Source organism: Mustela erminea, chromosome X (assembly GCF_009829155.1).
Source record: "Mustela erminea isolate mMusErm1 chromosome X, mMusErm1.Pri, whole genome shotgun sequence".
In the NCBI taxonomy this organism is placed as follows: Eukaryota; Metazoa; Chordata; class Mammalia; order Carnivora; family Mustelidae; genus Mustela; species Mustela erminea.
In genome coordinates, this window is record NC_045635.1 from 109,058,569 (window position 1) to 109,078,319 (window position 19,751).

Sequence of the window (19,751 nt, forward strand, 5' to 3'; positions counted from 1 at the left end):
TGTGTTCAGGGAAGGCCTCTTTTTAAAAAAAAAAAAAAAGATTTTATTTATTTTATTTGACAGAGAGAGATCACAAATAGGCAGAGAGGCAGGCAGAGACAGAGGGGGAAGCAGGCTCCCCGCCAAGCAGAGAGCCCAATGCGGGGCTCGATCCCAGGACACTGAGATTATGACCTGAGCCGGAGGCAGCGGCTTAATCCACTGAGCCACCCAGGCGCCCCAGGGAAGGCCTCTTTAAGTGACATTTAAATTGAGACCAGAGGGGCTAAGTAAGAGAGAGGTAAAAATAGGGCAGAGAAAAGTAAATGGAACTATATGTGTAAAGGCACCCAAATTGGGGAAGTAGCTTGACACATTTTTTTAAAAGATTTTATTTATTCTTTTTTTTAAAGATTTTATTTATTTATTTGACACAGAGAGAGAGAGAGAGAGGGATCACAAGTAGGCAGAGGGGTAGGCAGAGAGAGAGGAGGAAGCAGGCTCCCCGCTGAGCAGAAAGCCCAATGTGGGGCTCGATCCCAGGACCCTGAGATCATGACCTGGGCGGGAGGCAGAGGCTTAACCCACTGAGCCACCCAGGCACCCCTTGACACATTCTTTGACGTGAAAGAAGGCCAGGGTGGTTGGAACAAGGCTTAGGCATCAAGTTAGGATGGGCTAAGGCCAGATCCAGTAAGATCTTATAAGCCATGTTAAGGAATCTGGATTTTTACATTTAAAAAATGGGAAGAATATGAAGGATTTTATGCCAGGGTGTCATCATTTGCATGGAACCCAGTTAGGAGGCTGTTTTAGGAGTTCAAGCTAGAGGAGCATCTGGTTGGCTCAGTCAGTTGGGCGTCAGACTCTTGATTTTGGCTCAGTTGGTGCTCTCAGTGTCATGGGATCTGGCTGAGTGGGCTTTGCGCTCTGCAGGGAGTCTATTGGAGATTTTCTCTCTCCCTCTCCCTCTGCCCCTCCTCCTCCTGTCCCCTGGCTTATGTACACACTCTCTCTAAAATAAATCTTAGGGTCCTTGGGTGGCTCAGTTGGTGAAGCATCTGCCTTCAGCCCAGGTCACGATCCTGGGTCCTGGGATGGAGCCACACATTGGGCCTCTTGCTCAGCAGGGAGCCTGCTTCTCCCTTTCCCTCTGCCTGCTGCTCCTCCTGTTTGTGTTCTCTCTCTGTCAAATAAATAAATAAAATCTTTTAAAAAAAAACTTAAAAAAAAGGATTTTAGGATCTAGAATATGAGCATGGTGGCAGTATAAGTGGAGAGAAGTGGACAGATTTGATAAATGTTTTTGGAGATTAAATCACCAGAGATTGGTTTGGGCATAGGGAGTGAGTTGAAGAGAAGTGTCAAGGATGAATCTTGGGTTACTGGCATGAATGTGGATGATGGTACCATTTGCAAAAATAAGAACATTGCGGAAGGATTAAGTTTTCCTTTGAGGGGGTTGTGAATTCAGTTTTAGTTATGTTTAGTTTGAGGTTTCTTTGGGACATTTGAGTGTAGGTGATAAATTGACAGTTGAATGTATGCATTCGAAGCTCAGACGAAAGGTTTGGGCCACTAGCACACAGATGGTCTTTGAAACCATGAGAGATGATGCGACTGGACATAGAGCTGTACTATCAAATATGGTAGTTACTAGTTACATGTGCCTGTTTAAATTAATTAGAAATAAAATGAGAAGTTCATTTCTTCAGTCACACTAGTAACATTTCAAGTACTCATTTGCCACATGTGATTATTGGTTACCGTATTGGACAATGCTGATAGAAAATGAGAAGAAAGGTTCTAGATTGAACTCTAAGGAACCTTGCTTTTAAAAGGTTAGATAGTGGAGGAAATACCTGAAAGGGTGCTAAAAAATTAGTGATCAGAGAGAGGCAAACTAGATGAGTATAGATAGTATCATAGAAGCCTTCCGAGAAGATTATTCAAGGACTGGTTAACTATCGATTTCTGCTGATAGGTCTAATAAGATGACTGAAGAGGATCTATTGGATTTAGCAATTTGGAGGTTATTGGTGACCTTAACAAAGATATTTTAAAAGGGTTGTGGGAGCCAGAGTCATATTGGAATGGATTAATGTGAGAAATAGGACGTGAGTAAGTAGTGACTGTGTTGTTGTTGTTGTTTTTTAAAGGCTTTGCTGTGAGGGATGCCGGGATGACTCAGTCGTTTAAGCATCTGTCGTTTAAGCATCTGTCTTTGGCTCAGGTTATGATCCTGGGGTCCTGGGATTGAGTCCCACATCAGGCTCCTTGCTCAGCAGGGAGCCTGCTTTCCCCTGCACCTGCTGCTCCCCCTGCTTGTTCTTTCTCTCTCTCTCTGACAAATAAATAAAATCTTAAAAAAAAAAAAAACCTCTGTTGTGGAGGGGAGTGTAGAGATAGACTAGAGTTGGAGGGAAATATGGGGTCTAGGAAGGTTTTTTGTTTTTAAAATAGTGTAGTGCATAAACAATGAATTCTGGAACACTGAAAAGAAATAAAATAAAATGAAATGAAAAAAATAATAAAATAGGATTTGGAATACAATTTAATGCTAATGGGAAGGGGCCTGTGAAAGAGGGAGGTTAAAGATCTTGGGGGGAGGTTTCTGGGAAATGATCGCGAGTGTAAGGTTCCTGAGAGAATTGGAGGGATTATAATTCAAAGAGGAGGTGGCCTTTGATAGGACTTCTCTTCCTTAGAATGGAAAGGAGAATTTGAGTACAAATACAGGTAGGTTTCCATGTGATGGCTTCCATTTTCTCTGAAGCATGAGGTAAGCAATCCACTTGGAATGAGAGGGTTTGAGAAGGGGGGATCCAAAAATTAAGGATAATTGAAGAGGTGTGAAGTGTTTGTCCCAGATAGTAGTGGGAGACTAGTTGACTGTGGAAACTTAGATGACTTCCTATCATAGAGGGCCCAGTTGAGGTTAGCAGTCAGTTTATAATGGGTGTGTGTGTGTGTGTGTGTGTGTGTGTGTGTGTGTGTGTTTACTCCCTCTGGAGAAAGACAGTTAGTTGGATTTCTGAGGGTTGAAAGTTAACCAGGTAGGAGGAACAGGATGGTGAGCAGTAGGTGCTGTGGAAGAACAGTGTGATAAGGCAGTTCTGGACTTTTGCAACAGAGTTTAATGATGACATCTGTTTGACAAAATAGAAAGTGAAAGCAGGAGTTAGCGCATGGATACTAAGAAAGTACAGAGGATCAGTCGGTTGGAGGTTCCCATATGAGCAAGTAAGCTGGAAGTAACAGGTCAGAATGGGATATTTCAATTAGAGATTTGTGAGGTGATCGTTTCTATGATTAAAAGGTTCAGAGTATATCTGAGGGAAATCCCCGTAGGGACTGAAGGAGCAGGTGGCTGAGATGGTGGGCCAAGGTCATCGGATGAGGAAGTTGAAGATGTTGACTGTGTTTTCTACACTAATTTGTAAGGAATCCAAATTTAAGGCAAGAGTGTGAGTGGCGAGAAAGTCTTAGGAGTTGGGTATTGAATCATAGATTCAGTTGTAGAGAGGATGGTACATGATCTCATAGAGGGAGGAGAGAAGGGAAGAAGTTGGTATAACCCAATGGGTGAACCTAAAAGGAAAAAGGATTTGTCCTGAGGGAGGAGAGGGAATGGTTTGGAGATGGCATTAGGACAAATAAGGACAGCAGTCTTAAATTCCATAGGGTGTGAGAGACCATAAACAGCATCCAGGGACCAGCCACTTCACAGGTGACTCTTTGATTTTCAATTTGGATACACGTTAGAATCACTTGGGGAGTGTTATAAAAACTACCAGTGCCTGAGCCTCACCCTCTGAGATTCTGCTTCATCGGGCTGGGGTGGGACCCAAATGTCCATTTTCTAAAAATGTCTCCGTAATTCTAACGCAGACATAGTTGAGAATTGCTGAGAGATTGAGAGATTGTTGAGAGAATTACTGAGAGAACAGGGAGTGTTCAGAGAAGTATGTTGATTATAGAGAGGCTAGGGGGTTTTGGAAGGAAAAATAGTAGAAGGTTGGGTCATGGGGTAATTTGTCTTCTTTCCTATGCAACATGGTGAGAGAGTATCCAGTGTTATTTGATAAGCAATTTCTGGAATTTTCTGTTAAATGAGTCAGTGTATTTTTTATATTTGCTAAAATATATCTTTCAAGGACTGTGGGAGAGAGATTATGTATTCTTGTTTAAGTTTATATCAGATAGAAACTTATTTTTTAATTTTCTTCTATTTTTTATATAAAGTATCCAAGAAAGGGAGGACTGTTTGTGCCCCAAAGGAGGTTTTTCCCTCTATCTTCAAGGCTGTGATAATTGACAGCCTTTATTCATGCCCTTTGTTTTTTCTTCTCCTTATGGTAACACCCTCACTAATGTTCTTATCTGTGGTTCGCTTTGGTGCCTTCTTTGTCACATTTTTCTTTTTTATCTCTTTTCTTCTAATCACTAAGTCTATGAAGATAGAAACAAAGAAATGCAAAGGAAAGAGAGATTCAGAAGTGGATTTCCAACATAAGAAACTAGGATTTTCATTTCATTTTCTCATCTCTTTAATTTACAAGTGTGAGGGAGTCTGGTTCAACAGTTGTCTATTAAATACCTTTTCTCTGTGAAGTCTGACAGCGTTGTCGCCAGTAATGTAACCAATCATCCTGGGTTGCCTGGGACTTTCCCAGTCTTAGCTTTGAAAGTCCTGAGTCCTGAGAAGCCCTTCAGTCCCAGACAACCCTAAGAGATCATCGTAAATGTTGTGTTGGATTTCCTGTATGTGCAGCCCCACTTCTTGCTCTCAAGGAACTTATGGTTTCCAGGGGCATGAGAAAACAATACATGTACTAAATCAGTTAAAATAAGAATATAAACAAGCACATAGGTTTCCTGGATTAGCATATCCAGAAGATTGATACATATGATAACTAGGGCATCAGAAAAAGGGAGACAGTATGTTATATACATAAGAAACTAATGTTCTAGATCACTTTGCTGCTAATTATTACTATTTTCCAATTGGCTATGCTTGAACCAGACCACTCCTGGTCATAGGTCATTATATTGCTGTCGTACATTCATTCAAAACATGCACCACTTTTTACTTTTTACTTTTTACTTCTTTTCATAATAATTCAAACCAACTCCACTATTCTTTTCTTTTAAAATTAGTTTGTAAATTCAATTGCCTAAGTACAGTCAATATCCAGGAGCAAACCATCTTGTTTTCTTTATTCCCTTTATGCTTCAGATACTCTTACTATATAATCTGGATTTGAAATGGTAGGAATTTCCAACTGGGAGATGGGAGGAGGGTGGGTGGGGAAGTGATCTTTTGTTAGAATTTGGTCCCTGCACTGACATTGGGGACCTATATCAGAACATAGGAAAACTGTTTTCAGTATGAATCATATCACTATAATTGGGCTGCTTATTGACACAGTTCATCAGCCCTTTAGATTTCCTCCTCTTATTGTTCCCCCACCCACCCACCCACCCAATCCCCTGATCCTATAGGCATGTTTCCTACATTAGAGGTCTTAGAATTTTTGTGATCTGGACCTTCTCCTGATCAACTGTTAAGTTGAGAGAATGACCCCAAGAAAGCATGTATTCCATAGTTATATGTGTGTGGATTTCACTTCTTTTTAGGTGGCTGCAAAATTCGGATTCAGGGAGATCGGACCAGAGAGCGGCGCTTTGAAATCCCTGATGAGGAACACTGTCTGAAGTTCCTCTCAGAGGTCCTTGCTGCTCAGGAAGGTAAGTCAAGACTCAGAAGTTTTCTTTCTGCTCTTTGAATGGCAGTGAAATTCTGACATGCTGATGCAGAGGCAAGCAGCCATTAGCAAAGTACCTTACCCCTTCAGTCTGCAGTGCTGATTTTTCTGCTTTCAGGAATGAACCGAGGGTTAGGTTAGGGAACAAGTCTATTCAGCTATAAGGACACTGAGCCCTTTTCCAGAGTCTTCAGTGTCACAGCATGTACAGCTTACTGAGGACTATCATCCTCCTTCTGCTCCCGGATGACCCCAGGGCTGCCCTCCCTCTCTTTGTCTCTTCCTTTACATTTAAGAGAGCTGCTGGGTCCTGCGTTTGAGGAGTGCTGAGTAAATGGCTTTTGATTATGATAAATTCCACTCAGTGAAGGGCTCCCGTTTCTGACCATGACTTTTATCTCTCTAGCTCAGTCACAACTTCTTGTCCCAGAGCAAAAGGACTCATCTAGCTGGTACCAGAAGTTAGACACTAAGGACAAACCTTCTGTTTTTTCAGGTACTGAAAAGATTCTCTTTTGCCTGGTTGCTATGATCATTGCAGAGTAAATAGGTTTCATCTGGACAGATAAGACAATGTCAATCTCAGACACTTTCTGCTATGAAGTGGTTTTACTGAGTCCATGCCCATTGACTGATGTTCATTCTTGATCCTTTCTGCGGCATATTATCTCCTCCGGAGCCTGCTTAGCAGTGTGGTAAAAATTGCAGGCTCCAGGGCCAAACTGCTTGGGTTTAAACCCCAATTTTGTGACTTGCTAGTTATGTATAACCTTGGTCAACTTACTCAACAATGCTGAGCTTCCATTTCTTTTTCTGTAACATGGGAAGATTTTTAATAGTACTGGCTTCATGGGTCTTTATGATAATTAAAGGAGATAATGATATAATCCCTTATATCAAAGAGGCATTATGCTAAGTCTTTAGTAAATGTTAGCTATTAATATTCAGATTCCAAATTAATGTAACTTGTTATTGTTCTAGTTAGTATGTCAAGTCTTTCAGAATTTCCCTATGGTACCTCTCTATTTGGTAATGCCATTGAGCAAATAGTGATCAAATTAATACCACTGATCAAAGAAAAGCTCTGTCTATCCTGGATAAATTGGATGTTATCTTTATTTTTTCCCCCTTTGACTCTGGGTTCTGTGTACTAGGGCTTCTTGGATTTGAGGATAATTTTTCATCTATGAATTTGGACAAGAAAATTAATTCACAAAATCATCCTACAGGGATTCATCGGGAACCCCCTCCACCGCCCCCTTCAGTGAATAGAATGTAAGTCCTGTGTCAAAACATGTTTCCCATTTAGGAGACTTTTTTTTATTATAGGCAGTTTCGCTTTTGAAATTCTCGTTATTTGCTAGGCTTCCACGTGACAAAGAAGCTTCTAACAAGGAACAGCCCAAAGTGACCAACACTATGCGGAAGCTCTTTGTACCAAACACCCAGGCTGGGCAGCGGGAGGGCCTCATCAAACATATCCTGGCAAAGCGAGAGAAAGAATATGTCAACATTCAGAATTTCAGGTTAGTCTCTCTTCTACTTACTGAGGTATGGCATACAAATGGCTATATGTTTTTTAAGGTATTATTTTAATTAATAATTATTATTTTTAATTTAATAAATTTTATTATTCTGGTGTGCAAAGTAGCAGCACCTCTCTTTGTTGTTTGTGAACAACACGTACCCTTAATAGTCCAAGATTCTGGTCCCATCTGCTATCCCAGTGTGCCTCATTTGTCCTAATTCAATTATAACTGTATCTCCTATGCTAAAACCTGTAGTTCCTCATATTCCCCATGATGCTTTGCTTATTTTTATGTGTAAACAGTTAAGACAGTTATATTCTGCTATCCCCCTTAATACTGTATCTGCCTCAACAGAATTTCCTACACAGATGTCCTTGTAATCCTTCGGGAAGTGAGTTTTTGGATTCAGTTACAGCTCCTTATGGAACAGTTATCCACATTAGATGTATTTACAGCCTGAAGATACCTTTTTCCCATCCACAAGCTCTCCAAGTATAAGTTTGGGTGGAGTTTAATTGACAGGAAATGTGGTAGAGCAATTAACTTTGCATTTTTAAAATAGAGACCTGGTTCCTTTCTGTGGGTTCACCTAATGTAAACTTCAGAGAATTAAGCCCACTGCCTTTGTGTTCTACATGTGAGAGCATTTCTTATATGTATAGCAGAACATTTTGAGAAATTATGTTGGTTTATTGTGAACATACCGTTGCATGAAAATGATGAGAGAACTTCAGTGGTTCATACTTAACCCTCGTTTTCAAATAATTTTTTGGTGTTGTGTATTAGATTTTTTGTTGGAACGTGGAACGTGAATGGCCAGTCTCCAGATAGTGAGTTGGAACCTTGGCTGAACTGTGATTCAAATCCTCCTGATATCTACTGTATTGGGTAAAGAACACATCTGGAATTTCATTTTGGCTATATATTTGATATTAGTTTCCGTGACATTTTGTCCTCCTTTTGCTTTTTTAACTGTTTGGTAAAAACTCACCTTAGACTATATGTGAGAATTAACTTGTGGGTCAAATTTATGAGATAAGAAAGGAATGATACCTGAAATGGTGAAAGGAAACATCTAGTCCTCTCAAAATGCAAAGAAAACTGCTTTCTTAATAGAAACAGACTTGAGGTCAAGTCCAGCAGTGACTATTCCTAGAATATATAAACAAAGCTCCACTGTTGTCCCTTGTGGAGATTTTTTGTTTTTTGTTTATGTTTTACATAGTCTTAGCGTATACTTTTTGGAGACAATACTATTTTAATTTTTCTATGGAAGACAATGTCAGATTTACAAAAGTAAAGATTAGTTTTTTTGACATTGATCTTTGGCAAGATTCTTATGGATATTTTTTAAATTTATTTTTTAAGTTTTTATTAACATATAATGTATTATTTGTTTCAGGGGTACAGGTCTGTGAATCATCAGTCTTACACAATTCACAGCATTCACCATAGCACATACCCTCCCCGATGTCCATCACCCAGCCACCCCATTCCTCGCACCCCCTATCAGCAACCCTCAGTTTGTTTCCTTTTTTTAAAAAAGATTTTATTTATTTATTTGACAGGCAGAGATGACAAGTAGGCAGAGGCCGGCAGAGAAGGCTCGGGGGGAGGCAGGCTCCCTGCCTAGGAGAGAGTGGGCTGCCAATGTGAGGCTCAGTTCCAGGACCCTGAGATCATGACCTGAGCTGAAGGCAGAGGCTTAACCCACTGAGCCACCCAGGCACCACTCTCAGTTTGTTTCCTGAGATTAAGAGTCTCTTATGGTTTGTCTCTCTCCCCGGTCCCCTCTTGTTTCATTTTTTCCTCCCTTCACCCCACGACCTCGCCGCATATACTTTTTTTAAAAAAATTTATTATGGGAGAGAGAGTGCATAAACCCGGGGAGGGGCAGGGAGAGGGAGAATCTTTGAGCAGCCTAGCCACTGAGCAGGGGTCCCAGGACCCTGAGATCATGAACTGAGCTGAAATCAAAAGTCAGCTGCTCAACCAATTGAACCACCCAGGTGCCCCCGCCCCCTTTTTAAGATTTATTTTGCATAGCCGGTGCATATACTTATAGAGGATCTTTTGAAAAAGAAAGCTGCTTGTCCTTACTGATCACCTGGGTCAATAGAGCAGTTCTATAAAAATTTGTCTCTTTCCCCATTCCCTTTTCACCTAATGTCTCAGAAAATGGGAAAGGAGGAAGACAGAGAGATTTATGGGAGATGTATAGATCTCATGCCTTCTTGTTTTTTTCAGATTCCAAGAGCTGGACTTGAGCACAGAAGCCTTTTTCTACTTTGAATCTGTGAAAGAACAAGAGTGGTCCATGGCTGTGGAGAGAGGTTTGCATTCCAAAGCCAAGTATAAAAAAGTAAGCTGCATTTCATTTTCTTTTTTAATATACAACTGAATAGAACTCCCTATAACTTATTCTGTTATCTATAATTTGTTCCAAAAGAATGGTTTAATTGACTTTTTCCCTGAGTGTAATACTGCAATGGGGCAGACTAATTCTTTACACCTATTTTTCTAGAAAAAAAATTTCCTGAGCTTTCTGATGCTATGTTTTCATTGTTTAGGGAGTTTTAAGAGAAAAGAAGAATTTTATTCTCAGAATGATAATTAGCTTACAATAATTACTTGTAAGGTAACAGTAAGAGTTTAAGATCAGAATTGTTCGCTGACATGGTCAGAACTGGATGCTCTATAGAGAAGTAGTTTGAAGCATGTGGGTGCATAGGGTATGCTGTGGAATCAGCAAGAAGTGTTGTAGAATTTAAATGAGTTCTAAAATTTGTTATAAATCAAAAGTAGAGTTGACTTTAGCAAGGTGGGCCAATTTGTTGGTCTTTAGAAAGCAAGTGGTAGAGGCTACCAGAAGAGTTATTTTAATTATATGGCTAAAATACAAACCCTTTAAAAGCAGTCATTTGAATATTTTTTATTTACTTCTTCTGACAGTTGATATAGGTAGTAAAAATGCTGAAGGTGTTAACTCCTCTCATATAGGTCACTGATTTAACACATATTTCAGACATATTTCTAGCTCTAGTTCTCAGACTAAAAATAATCAGAATAAAAAAGATTGCTCTTGGGGCGCCTGGGTGGCTCAGTGGGTTAAGCCGCTGCCTTCGGCTCAGGTCATGATGTCAGGGTCCTGGGATCGAGTCCCACAACGGGCTTTCTGCTCAGCAGGGAGCCTGCTTCCTCCTCTCTCTCTGCCTGCCTCTCTGCCTACTTGTGATCTCTCTCTGTCAAATAAATAAATAAAATCTTAAAAAAAAAAATTAAAAAAAAAAAAAAGATTGCTCTTGGGCACCTGGGTGGCTCAGTGGGTTAAAGCCTCTGCCTTCTTCTCAGGTCATGATCCCAGGGTCCTGGGATGGAGCCCCACATTGGGCTCTCTGCTCAGCGGGGAGCCTGCTTCCTCCCCGCCCCCCCGCCCTGCCTGCCTCTCTGCCTACTTGTGGTCTCTGTCAAATAAATAAATAAAATCTTTAAAAAATAAAAAAAAATTAAAAAAAGATTGCTCTTTTATAAGTTTTAATTTTTTAAGAAATTGGAAATGAGAAACTAAGAAGGAGAAGCAAAAGGAACAAGCTGGGATAGGGGGTTTTTATTTGATTTTTTTTAATGCTATCAACTCCTGGTAGGTTTATAAGTGTTTAAAATAATGAATCCTAGAGCTGAGTGTACTTGATGTCCCCAAAGACTTTTAACTCCTGCTGGTCAAAGTCAGATAAGAGCTTGCCCAGAGAAATTTTGTTTCCTTTTTATGGGGTTCACTGGGAAATTAGAGGATTTGGATTCATATTTGAGCATCATTAATATCTTCCTGGTGGAAAATCAGTTGTTGGGCAAGATGTGTGGCAAAGAGTGGTATTAACATGAACCTTTTCTAACTCCGTGGAACTCATAGGTTCAACTAGTCCGCCTTGTTGGGATGATGCTCCTCATATTTGCCAGAAAGGACCAGTGGCGATATATCCGTGATGTTGCTACAGAAACAGTTGGAACTGGAATCATGGGGAAAATGGCAAGTTCCTTTGGAAATGAGCTTGATTATTATTAATGTCCATTTAATGTTTAACTGCTAGTTGTGTCTTTGTACTAACTGTGAATAATTACTCTTGCTAACAGGGAAACAAAGGTGGGGTAGCTGTGAGATTTGTATTTCACAACACTACCTTTTGCATTGTCAACTCCCACCTGGCTGCCCACGTGGAGGACTTTGAGAGAAGGAATCAAGATTATAAGGACATCTGTGCACGTATGAGTTTTGTGGTCCCAAATCAGACCCTTCCACAGCTGAACATCATGAAACATGAGTGAGTGGTTCAGTCTCCTTTGCCTTTGAATAGTGGGGCTGAGAAGAGAATTTAATAAATGGATAGAAAACTGTGAAGAGTGCAGGATTACCATTTAGGGATTGGGGTCACAAAGAAGATAGGGTTTTTGAGGAATAGCAGATTCATCGAGGCAGAGAAATCGGATTTACTATCAGAGGTAAGATTAGTTCTATTAGTGGCCATATAAGAGTAATGCTGGAGGTGTCTGTCAGCTGGAGTCAGTTTTTATTGTTTTTTTATTATAAAATAGAAATGTCCATTGTAAATATAATAAAAGAAAATTAAAAGTAGAAATCACTCTGCTCTCCCAGCCAGTCTCTCAGAGGAAACTTATATTAACATTATGCTGCGTATCCTGGAACTATGCTGTCCATTGTGACAGCCAGCCATAAGTGGCTATTGGACAATTGAAAGTAGTTAGATCAAATTGAGATGTGCTGTAAACACAAACTGTACACTATACATGGATTTCAGAGACTTAGTGGGAAAAATGTAAAATACCTCAGTTTTTCAATATTGATTACATGTTGAAATGATAATCGATATATTGACTTAAAGTAAATTTATTGTTAAAGTTATTTTTACTTGTTTCTTTTACTTTTTAAATGCAGCTACTAAAAAATTTAAAATTACTTCTGTGACATGCATTTTATTTCCTGTGAATAGTGCTATTCTAGAGCTTTCTCTATATGCATACAAACACATGCACACTTATTATGTAGGACTATATCATCCCATTATTGTGGCTCTCTTTCCAAGGCAGTGTGTATGTGTGTGTGTGTCTGTGTATTACATTACCCATATTAATGTATATATTTTGTATATACTATGTATATGTATATGTATATTCTTATTAGTGGCTGCGAATCATCAAGAGTAGGGGCAATGGAGATTTAGACAACAGTGGATCAGTATGATAATATGGGAGAAAGGTTCATGGAGAATAGGACAAGGATAGAAGCAGAAATCAGTTGAGGGATGGATTGGGTGGTAGGAAATGAATAATTGTCAAGAAATTAACAATGGTAATTGAAATTCTGAGAGTGGTTTGAGATGGGAATTAGTAGGAAAACAAAAGATAATTTAGGATATTAGCATCAACAGAGTGGGGTAATTGAGGAAAGAATAGGGAAGGGTAGTGATATTAGCCTGTTTCCGTATTATCTTAACAATTAGGATCATATACAATTCTGTATCATGGCAGTAAAAAGTCAAGGCCTTGACATTAATAAACAGTTGCCCTGAAATTCCTTAAATTTGTTTCCTCAGAATTCCAGAAATTTCGTGTTGCATTTAAGATTGCCAAAGAGACCCGATTCAGGACTTGGGATAGCTCACAAGGAGAACCCCTTTTAGTGTAGTAATTTCAGGGTCTTCCCATGGGGGCTCTCAGCACATGTAAGGGCCTGTTGCTGTGATTGGGAGCTTAAGAATCCTGTGGCAAGCCAGTCTTCCTCCTGTCTGCGACTTGGACTGTGGATCTGGGACAGGGATAGGCAGGTTGGCTATAGTGGAGAGCTGTGGACCTACTTTTGCTAGGGTCCTGACTGGGAGAGCTGTCATTCAGACCATGCAGACCTTAGTGGAGAGCCTGCAGAATGTCAGGGCTCAGAGAGGCAGAAAATGTTCAGATTCTTTTCCCCTGGAGATTTGGCAGGCAGCCAGACAAAATTTTGGCACTAGTCCAGCAAATAAACTACATGCTTCTTTTAGGCAGTTAACTCCTTGGCTTCTGAATCCCACACATGACACTGTATTTCCCTATCTTTGTTCTTCATGTATGGAATACCTATCTTCCCACCTATTTGGTAATCCCTGGGCCTTCTCAGGTGTTGGTAGTACTTCCCTCTGAAGGATAAGTTGTAGCTTAAACCCTTTGTCTCAGGTAGTGATAAATGAATCCTTATCAATAATCTATCTAGTTTTTTTTCCTCTCCATTTTCTCTTTTTATGCTAATTATTGCTACTCCTATTTATGTATTTCTTGATCTTCAGTGTTGTCATCTGGTTGGGAGACTTGAACTATAGACTTTGTATGCCTGATGCCAATGAAGTGAAGAGTCTTATTAACAAGAATGACCTTCAGAGACTCTTGAAATTTGACCAGGTAAGTAAATTTTCATGTTATAGGCACTTTCCTAAATGGCAGACAGTATTGTTAGGTTTATAAGATATGTGGGTGGCAGGTGTGTCTTACTCTAGGAATAGATGGAAAGGTCTCATTGTCCTGAGAAAACGTATGACTAGTAATACACACAAGGTTTGTAGTGCTTTTATGAAGTGCTTGGATAGGAACAGGAGAGATAAAAAGTAAATACAACATTTGTTCATTGTCTTTATCAAGAAGAGATTTCAGAGATTTATATAAATAAGTTGGAGAATGGGTGGGGTTAATTGGAGAGTACTTCCTGGAGGAAGTGGGCCTTCAGCTATGCTGATGTGGTTTGGCAGATGGAACAGGGAAGGTTGCTGTGTGATTTCTTGGCAGGCTTAGCAGCAGTGTGGAGGTAAAAGAGGGAGGCCCTGTGAGGAGATTGGGAAGAACAGAAGAGAAGTTTGGGATAAATAACACAGACCGTGGTCTAATGGGAACTGATTGAGAAGTTGGGGCTATCTGGCTTATCAGTGTTAAAACCTGTAGGAAAAGCATTGATTCAGTAACATTTATATAAAACTGGATATTCAGGAACCTGGTTTTCTGTAAATTTGCCTTGGAACCTGGCACATGACTTGAATTTTTACTTCAGCTTCTGGATACTGGTTGCTAAAAGTGAATGCTTCGATTTGATTTTAATGTCTTTAAATCCTTATGTAAGCCTTTTTGACCTTCAGACATAGTAAAAATTTAGGAGTTCTGTAGTTGAATGGTTTTTTTATAGTGAGCCTTTTTTGGCTGTTTCTTTCTTCATATTGAGGTTGGCTGGTGGATTTTTTTGCATTTCTTCCTCTGTCATGCTTCCAAAGGAGGTACAGTTGGAATAAATTCTGAATCTTATGTAATTCTGGAAAAGTATTTGAGTGAGGATAACTTTCAGAATGATCCATAACGATTCACTGAATTTTGGCTTTTGGAGTTATCCATTCGTTTGTGTGTATGTGTCCAAATTCACTGAATTTGGCTTTTGGAGTTATCCACACATTTGTGTGTATGTGTGTTTTTAAGTTAAAATTTTGCTAGATGGTTCCTGTCCCATTTGGGAGAGCTTTAGATTATTCATATTTCATTTTTCCATTCTACCCGATGACTGTTAGCAATAAAAAATTAGCGATGTGTTCATAATGAGCATCCTATCTGTGGGTGAGTTTAGATGCTATGGGAATGGCAAGATTTTAATTCACAAGGTACAGAAATTTCATTTATATATCTGATAGTTGGAAAGGCTATGGAACTAGTCAGAAATGGATGATCAACCTGATTATCACTTGTATTAAGATGGTGTTACCCTGCTTATGTGATGCTTCTTTCCATCTCTAGCTAAATATTCAGCGCACACAGAAAAAAGCTTTTGCTGACTTCACCGAAGGTGAAATCAAGTTTATTCCCACTTATAAGTATGACTCTAAAACAGACCGATGGGATTCCAGGTAAAGTAATAAGACCCTCCTCCCAGAGTGGCTTCAGGCTTGCTTTTATTTCTGTCTGACTACGTTGGTGAAGGGCTAGGAGTTTTTTCTGTTATGCTAGAAGCAGATATAAAAACTTAATGGCTCAGTGCTATTACAGAAGAGTTTTTAATTCATGTGAACTTAAAGGTGAGCTTATCTGAAGAAAGTATTACTTCTTCTGTGTCAGAGCTGTTCAAGTTTTATGGGCTGCTTGCAGTGCCTTATTTCTGTCATCTAAACAGACTTAGATTTTTACCTTCCTGATTTCACCCTTATTTCCTTACAGATTATCCTGTTCTGAATGTTTTTTTTTTCCAAATTGTTTCTCAGCTCCTCAGCTCAGAACACCAGAAAGTGAACCATGATAGGTTCTTCCAGCACAGTGGTTCTCAGCCCTGACTATCCATCAGAATCTCTCGGGGGGACTTTTAAAAATACTGATGCCTGGGCCCAACCTCTGCAACTGCCAGAGAAAGCTAAGAACCACTGTCTGGTGGGAGAAGGGAGCTTTGATTTCCTAATTCCCCCCAGTAAAGCGCCCCTGTCAGTATGTTCCTGGTAACTGTCTTCTACCTGCTCTCTCTTCATTTCCTATCTGGCTGAGCCCAGAAGCTTGAGAGAGAAAATCCCTGGGCATATTCAGCTTCTGTAGACTCAGAGCAGTAGGGTATGGTGGAGAGGAGTCTGTATCCTTGTGCCCTGAGGGAGCTAGTCAGCAAGTGAAAAGTGACACTGGCAGAGCTTATGCACTTTACCTTGTTTCTCCCACTCACCTGATTTGAGAGTCAGTTGAAGAGCTACTGATAAGAACTTATTTGTGTCACTTCTGGATCAGGTGTACAAGGTGTTGCTTATTTTAATATAATGATGAATAGGTTTTGTCGCTAACCTTAGTAATCTATGGGCTGTTATATGTTCAGACTTGCATGCTTGGTTAGTTCATCTCTATCTGAAGAAGCTAGACTTTCATGAAAGTCTAGGTTTAAAGGAGAAATCTCTACTATTATTTATCTCCAGAAATTAAGCCCAGTCTTGGAATATAGGATTGGATTTTTAGATTTTTATTAGTTGTCTGTCTCTGTGAAATGTCATTGCAGTTCATCGAGCAAAGTGCTGAATATAGTCCTGACCTTCTGAGGATATTTTAAGAAGAGGCTATTATATTTTCCCCTGGGACAGTGTTGTTGAATGTGAATTTTGGGAGCACTGTTTATTCATTCATTAAACAACTATTCATTGAACACCTACTTTGCACAAGATAATGTGCTAGAGGTTGGGAATTCAGTGGCAAACAAGCAGACACAGACCCTTTATAGAGCTTGAATATAGGGAATATTATATAGGGAATATAGGGAATATTATAGTTGGGATCATTAAGAAAGAGAAGCATATAAAAAAGGACCTAACCCAGGTCTGAACCAGTGTGGTATGATCCCTTTAAATGTCTTTCTTTATTTGCAGTGGGAAATGTCGGGTTCCAGCCTGGTGTGACCGGATTCTTTGGAGAGGAACAAATGTTAATCAGCTTCATTACCGGAGTCATATGGAACTAAAAACCAGTGACCACAAGCCTGTTAGCGCCCTCTTCCATATTGGGGTAAAAACTTGTTTGTTCGTTTATTTGTGTGTGTGTGTGTGTGTGTGTTAGGTATTCTTAAAACATCGTTTAGACTCAAAAGAGTTCAGTAGTTCAGTGAGCCCTAAATGTTACCATAACCAGATAATCGTTTGCAACATTGAGAAATTAGTGCCCTCAATCCTCCTAAATGCTGTCCATATGCTTCTTAATGTGCTAGGCCTTTTAGTGACACAGATGTTTCTTATGCTGCATAATGGCTGGGTGGTAACCTTAGACTCCTACTGAAGTTGTTATACATAAGGAAGAACTGGAAGCTACGTTTTAAAGGATGAGTAGCCTCTCATCAGATAAATAAGAAGGGAAGCCCTGGGAGAGAGGTTCCAGGTGAAGGGGTGGGGACAGCAAGAGCAAAGGCGTCTGACTGGGTGGCGTACAAACACTTCTGTATCTTACCTTAAAAGGCATGTTGCCAGCCATACTGTTAGTGAAATTTGCTGTCCAGGAGCACAAGTTTTAAATTTTTTAAAAGAGTTATTTATTTATCTTAGAGAAAAAGAGAGCCTGAGCAGGAGGGGCAGAGAGAGAGAGAGAGAGAGAGAATCCCAAGCAGATCCCATGCCAAGTGTGTGGAGTCCGGTATGGGGCTCTATCCCAGGATCCCAAGATCATGACCTGAGCAGGAACCAAGAGTCAGACACTTAACCAACTGTACCACCCAGGCGCCCCCAGGAGCACAAGTTTTAAAATTTTTCTTTAACTGTTGCATCCTGGGCTGGCTTGATGGCCAGTTATTTAATTTTTTTGTCTCTGATGTGAGTAGTTTTTGTTTTCACTTGTATATTTTAGCTGCATGTTAATGGTATGTAGATTATGTCTTTGGATCTTACTGATTTATTACAGCTAGTACATTTAGACTATTTCTCGTAGATTTTCCAGACCTCCAGTCCTGTAATCTGTCAGAATCTATAAAGTGCAGTGCTTGATAGGGTGGACTTTAGAGATGGACTGCTTAGATTGGCATCCCAGTTCAACGACTTTCTAACTCTGTAACCCTGGAAAACATATGTAACAGCCCTGTGCCTCAGTTTCCTCCTCTATAAAATGGAGATAACAATGGTACTTACTTATGAGGATTGATGAGGTAAAAACATTTGAAGAACATAATAGATGTATATTTGATTCTTTTGGCTTTTCAGATTATCACCAACATGTCTTGTCCTACTCCTGTCTTAAAGGGTAATGACTTTGGGGTATTTCCTTTATTTATAGAATTAGTTCTTAGTCTCAGAAAAGAATCTAAATTTTATCGAGGCAGTTGTGACTTGAGTTTTGTCCATTTTGAAATTTTAAAATAATAATATTTCTTAAATAGTAGCTAGTATGTGCCAGGGACTATAATGAAAAATTTATACACATCTCATTTACTCCTCATAACAGTACTTTGAGTTAAATATTTCTCATTTAACAGATGAGCAAATGGAGAACTGATGAGATTAAATAACTTCTTTACATGCATTCAACTAGAAGGAGAGCTAAGATTCAAATCTTGTCTGTTTAACTCCCAAGCCTATAGGTGTTCTTTCCACTAACCCCATAATGCCTCTATAGTTCAAAGAACTTATTAACTAGATAAACCTTTAGATAACTACTTTTACCCCACCTAATTTCTTGTTTGTACTTGTGGTCTGCCCTGTTTTCTTCATTTTAATTCTCTTAAACCATTTTTAAAGATATTATTTATTTATTTACTTGACACAGAGAGACAACAAGAGAGGGAATAGGAGAGGGAGAAAGAGAAAGAAGCAGGCTCCCTGTGAGCAGGGAGCCCTATGTGAGCCTTGATCCCAGGACCCTGGGATCATGACCTGAGCCAAGAAGGCAGACGCTTAACTACTGAGGCACCCAGTTGCCCTCCCTCTTTTGATCCATTTTTAAAAGGATGTCTTTCCCCAGACACTAACCTTTTTGGTTTAATCAGCTATGCTTGGCTTTTTTGTTTGAATTTCTTTTAAGAACTTTGGAATATTTGTAATAGTCTACACATATTAATCCAGAGCTCCCAGCAGGATATTTAAAAATTTTCCATGCTTCTTGTGTATTTTTGTGTATCTTTAATAAAGGTCTACCTTTCTGCTTTTTAATACTACTTAAATTGCACAGGAATTCAAAGGTGCTTTTTCTTTAAAATAAAAAAATATATAAGCAAAATTTACAGATAAGTCTGGAGTTCTTCAGCCCCTGTTCTATCCTGCACTCCCACCTTTGCCCAAAAGCCCCACTTCCCAGCCAGGCCAACTGCCATTATGAATTTATATCTTTTTTTTAAAGCTTTTATTTATTAATTTGACAGAGAGAAATCACAAGTAGACGGAGAGGCAGCCAGAGAGAGAGAGAGAGAGATAGGGAAGCAGGCTCCCTGCTGAGCAGAGAGCCTGATGCGGGACTCGATCCCAGGACCCTGAGATCATGACCTGAGCCGAAGGCAGCGGCTTAACCCACTGAGCCACCCAGGTGCCCCATGAATTTATATCTTTATAGACCACAGTACTGTAGGTGTTTCTGTGATGATGGCAATGTTATAGATCTATACTGTCCAGTACAGTACTGTTAACTTTAGGTGGCTCTGGATCACTTGAAGCATGGCTAGTATGATTGAGAGAGCTGAATTTTCTGTTTTATTTAATTTGAAGTAATGTATATTTAAATGTCTGAATGTGGCTTTTGGCTATTATCTTGAACAACATAGTTCTAGACTTTTGCATATGTTTTTCTGTTGACCCATACACAATAGAGTATTTTTCTATGTGTTGGTGCAAATATTATAGATGGTCTCATACTGTATGTGTTAGTCTGCAACTTGCTTTTTAAAAAAAATTCAGTAGTGTGTCTTGGAGAGCTACCCATGTCACTATAGAAAGATCTCGCTCATTGATCATCTCGCTCATTCTTA

General features: G+C 39.6%; 1 protein-coding gene across 4 annotated transcripts in view; it reads left to right on the forward strand.

The window, feature by feature from the left end:
* OCRL (OCRL inositol polyphosphate-5-phosphatase) overlaps window positions 1-19,751 on the forward strand; it is a 62,908-nt gene that overhangs the window by 22,641 nt on the left and 20,516 nt on the right. For 3 of the 4 annotated variants that reach the window (XM_032330527.1, XM_032330526.1, XM_032330524.1), the window contains 11 exons: window positions 5,620-5,730; window positions 6,154-6,243; window positions 6,902-7,022; window positions 7,112-7,273; window positions 8,063-8,164; window positions 9,524-9,638; window positions 11,187-11,303; window positions 11,408-11,595; window positions 13,612-13,723; window positions 15,092-15,201; window positions 16,684-16,819. In XM_032330527.1, coding sequence (XP_032186418.1) covers window positions 6,934-7,022; window positions 7,112-7,273; window positions 8,063-8,164; window positions 9,524-9,638; window positions 11,187-11,303; window positions 11,408-11,595; window positions 13,612-13,723; window positions 15,092-15,201; window positions 16,684-16,819 — 1,131 coding nt within the window. In that variant the 5' untranslated portion in view covers window positions 5,620-5,730; window positions 6,154-6,243; window positions 6,902-6,933. The remainder of the gene's footprint in view (window positions 1-5,619; window positions 5,731-6,153; window positions 6,244-6,901; window positions 7,023-7,111; window positions 7,274-8,062; window positions 8,165-9,523; window positions 9,639-11,186; window positions 11,304-11,407; window positions 11,596-13,611; window positions 13,724-15,091; window positions 15,202-16,683; window positions 16,820-19,751) is intronic. The other variant, XM_032330525.1, reaches the window with a different exon arrangement.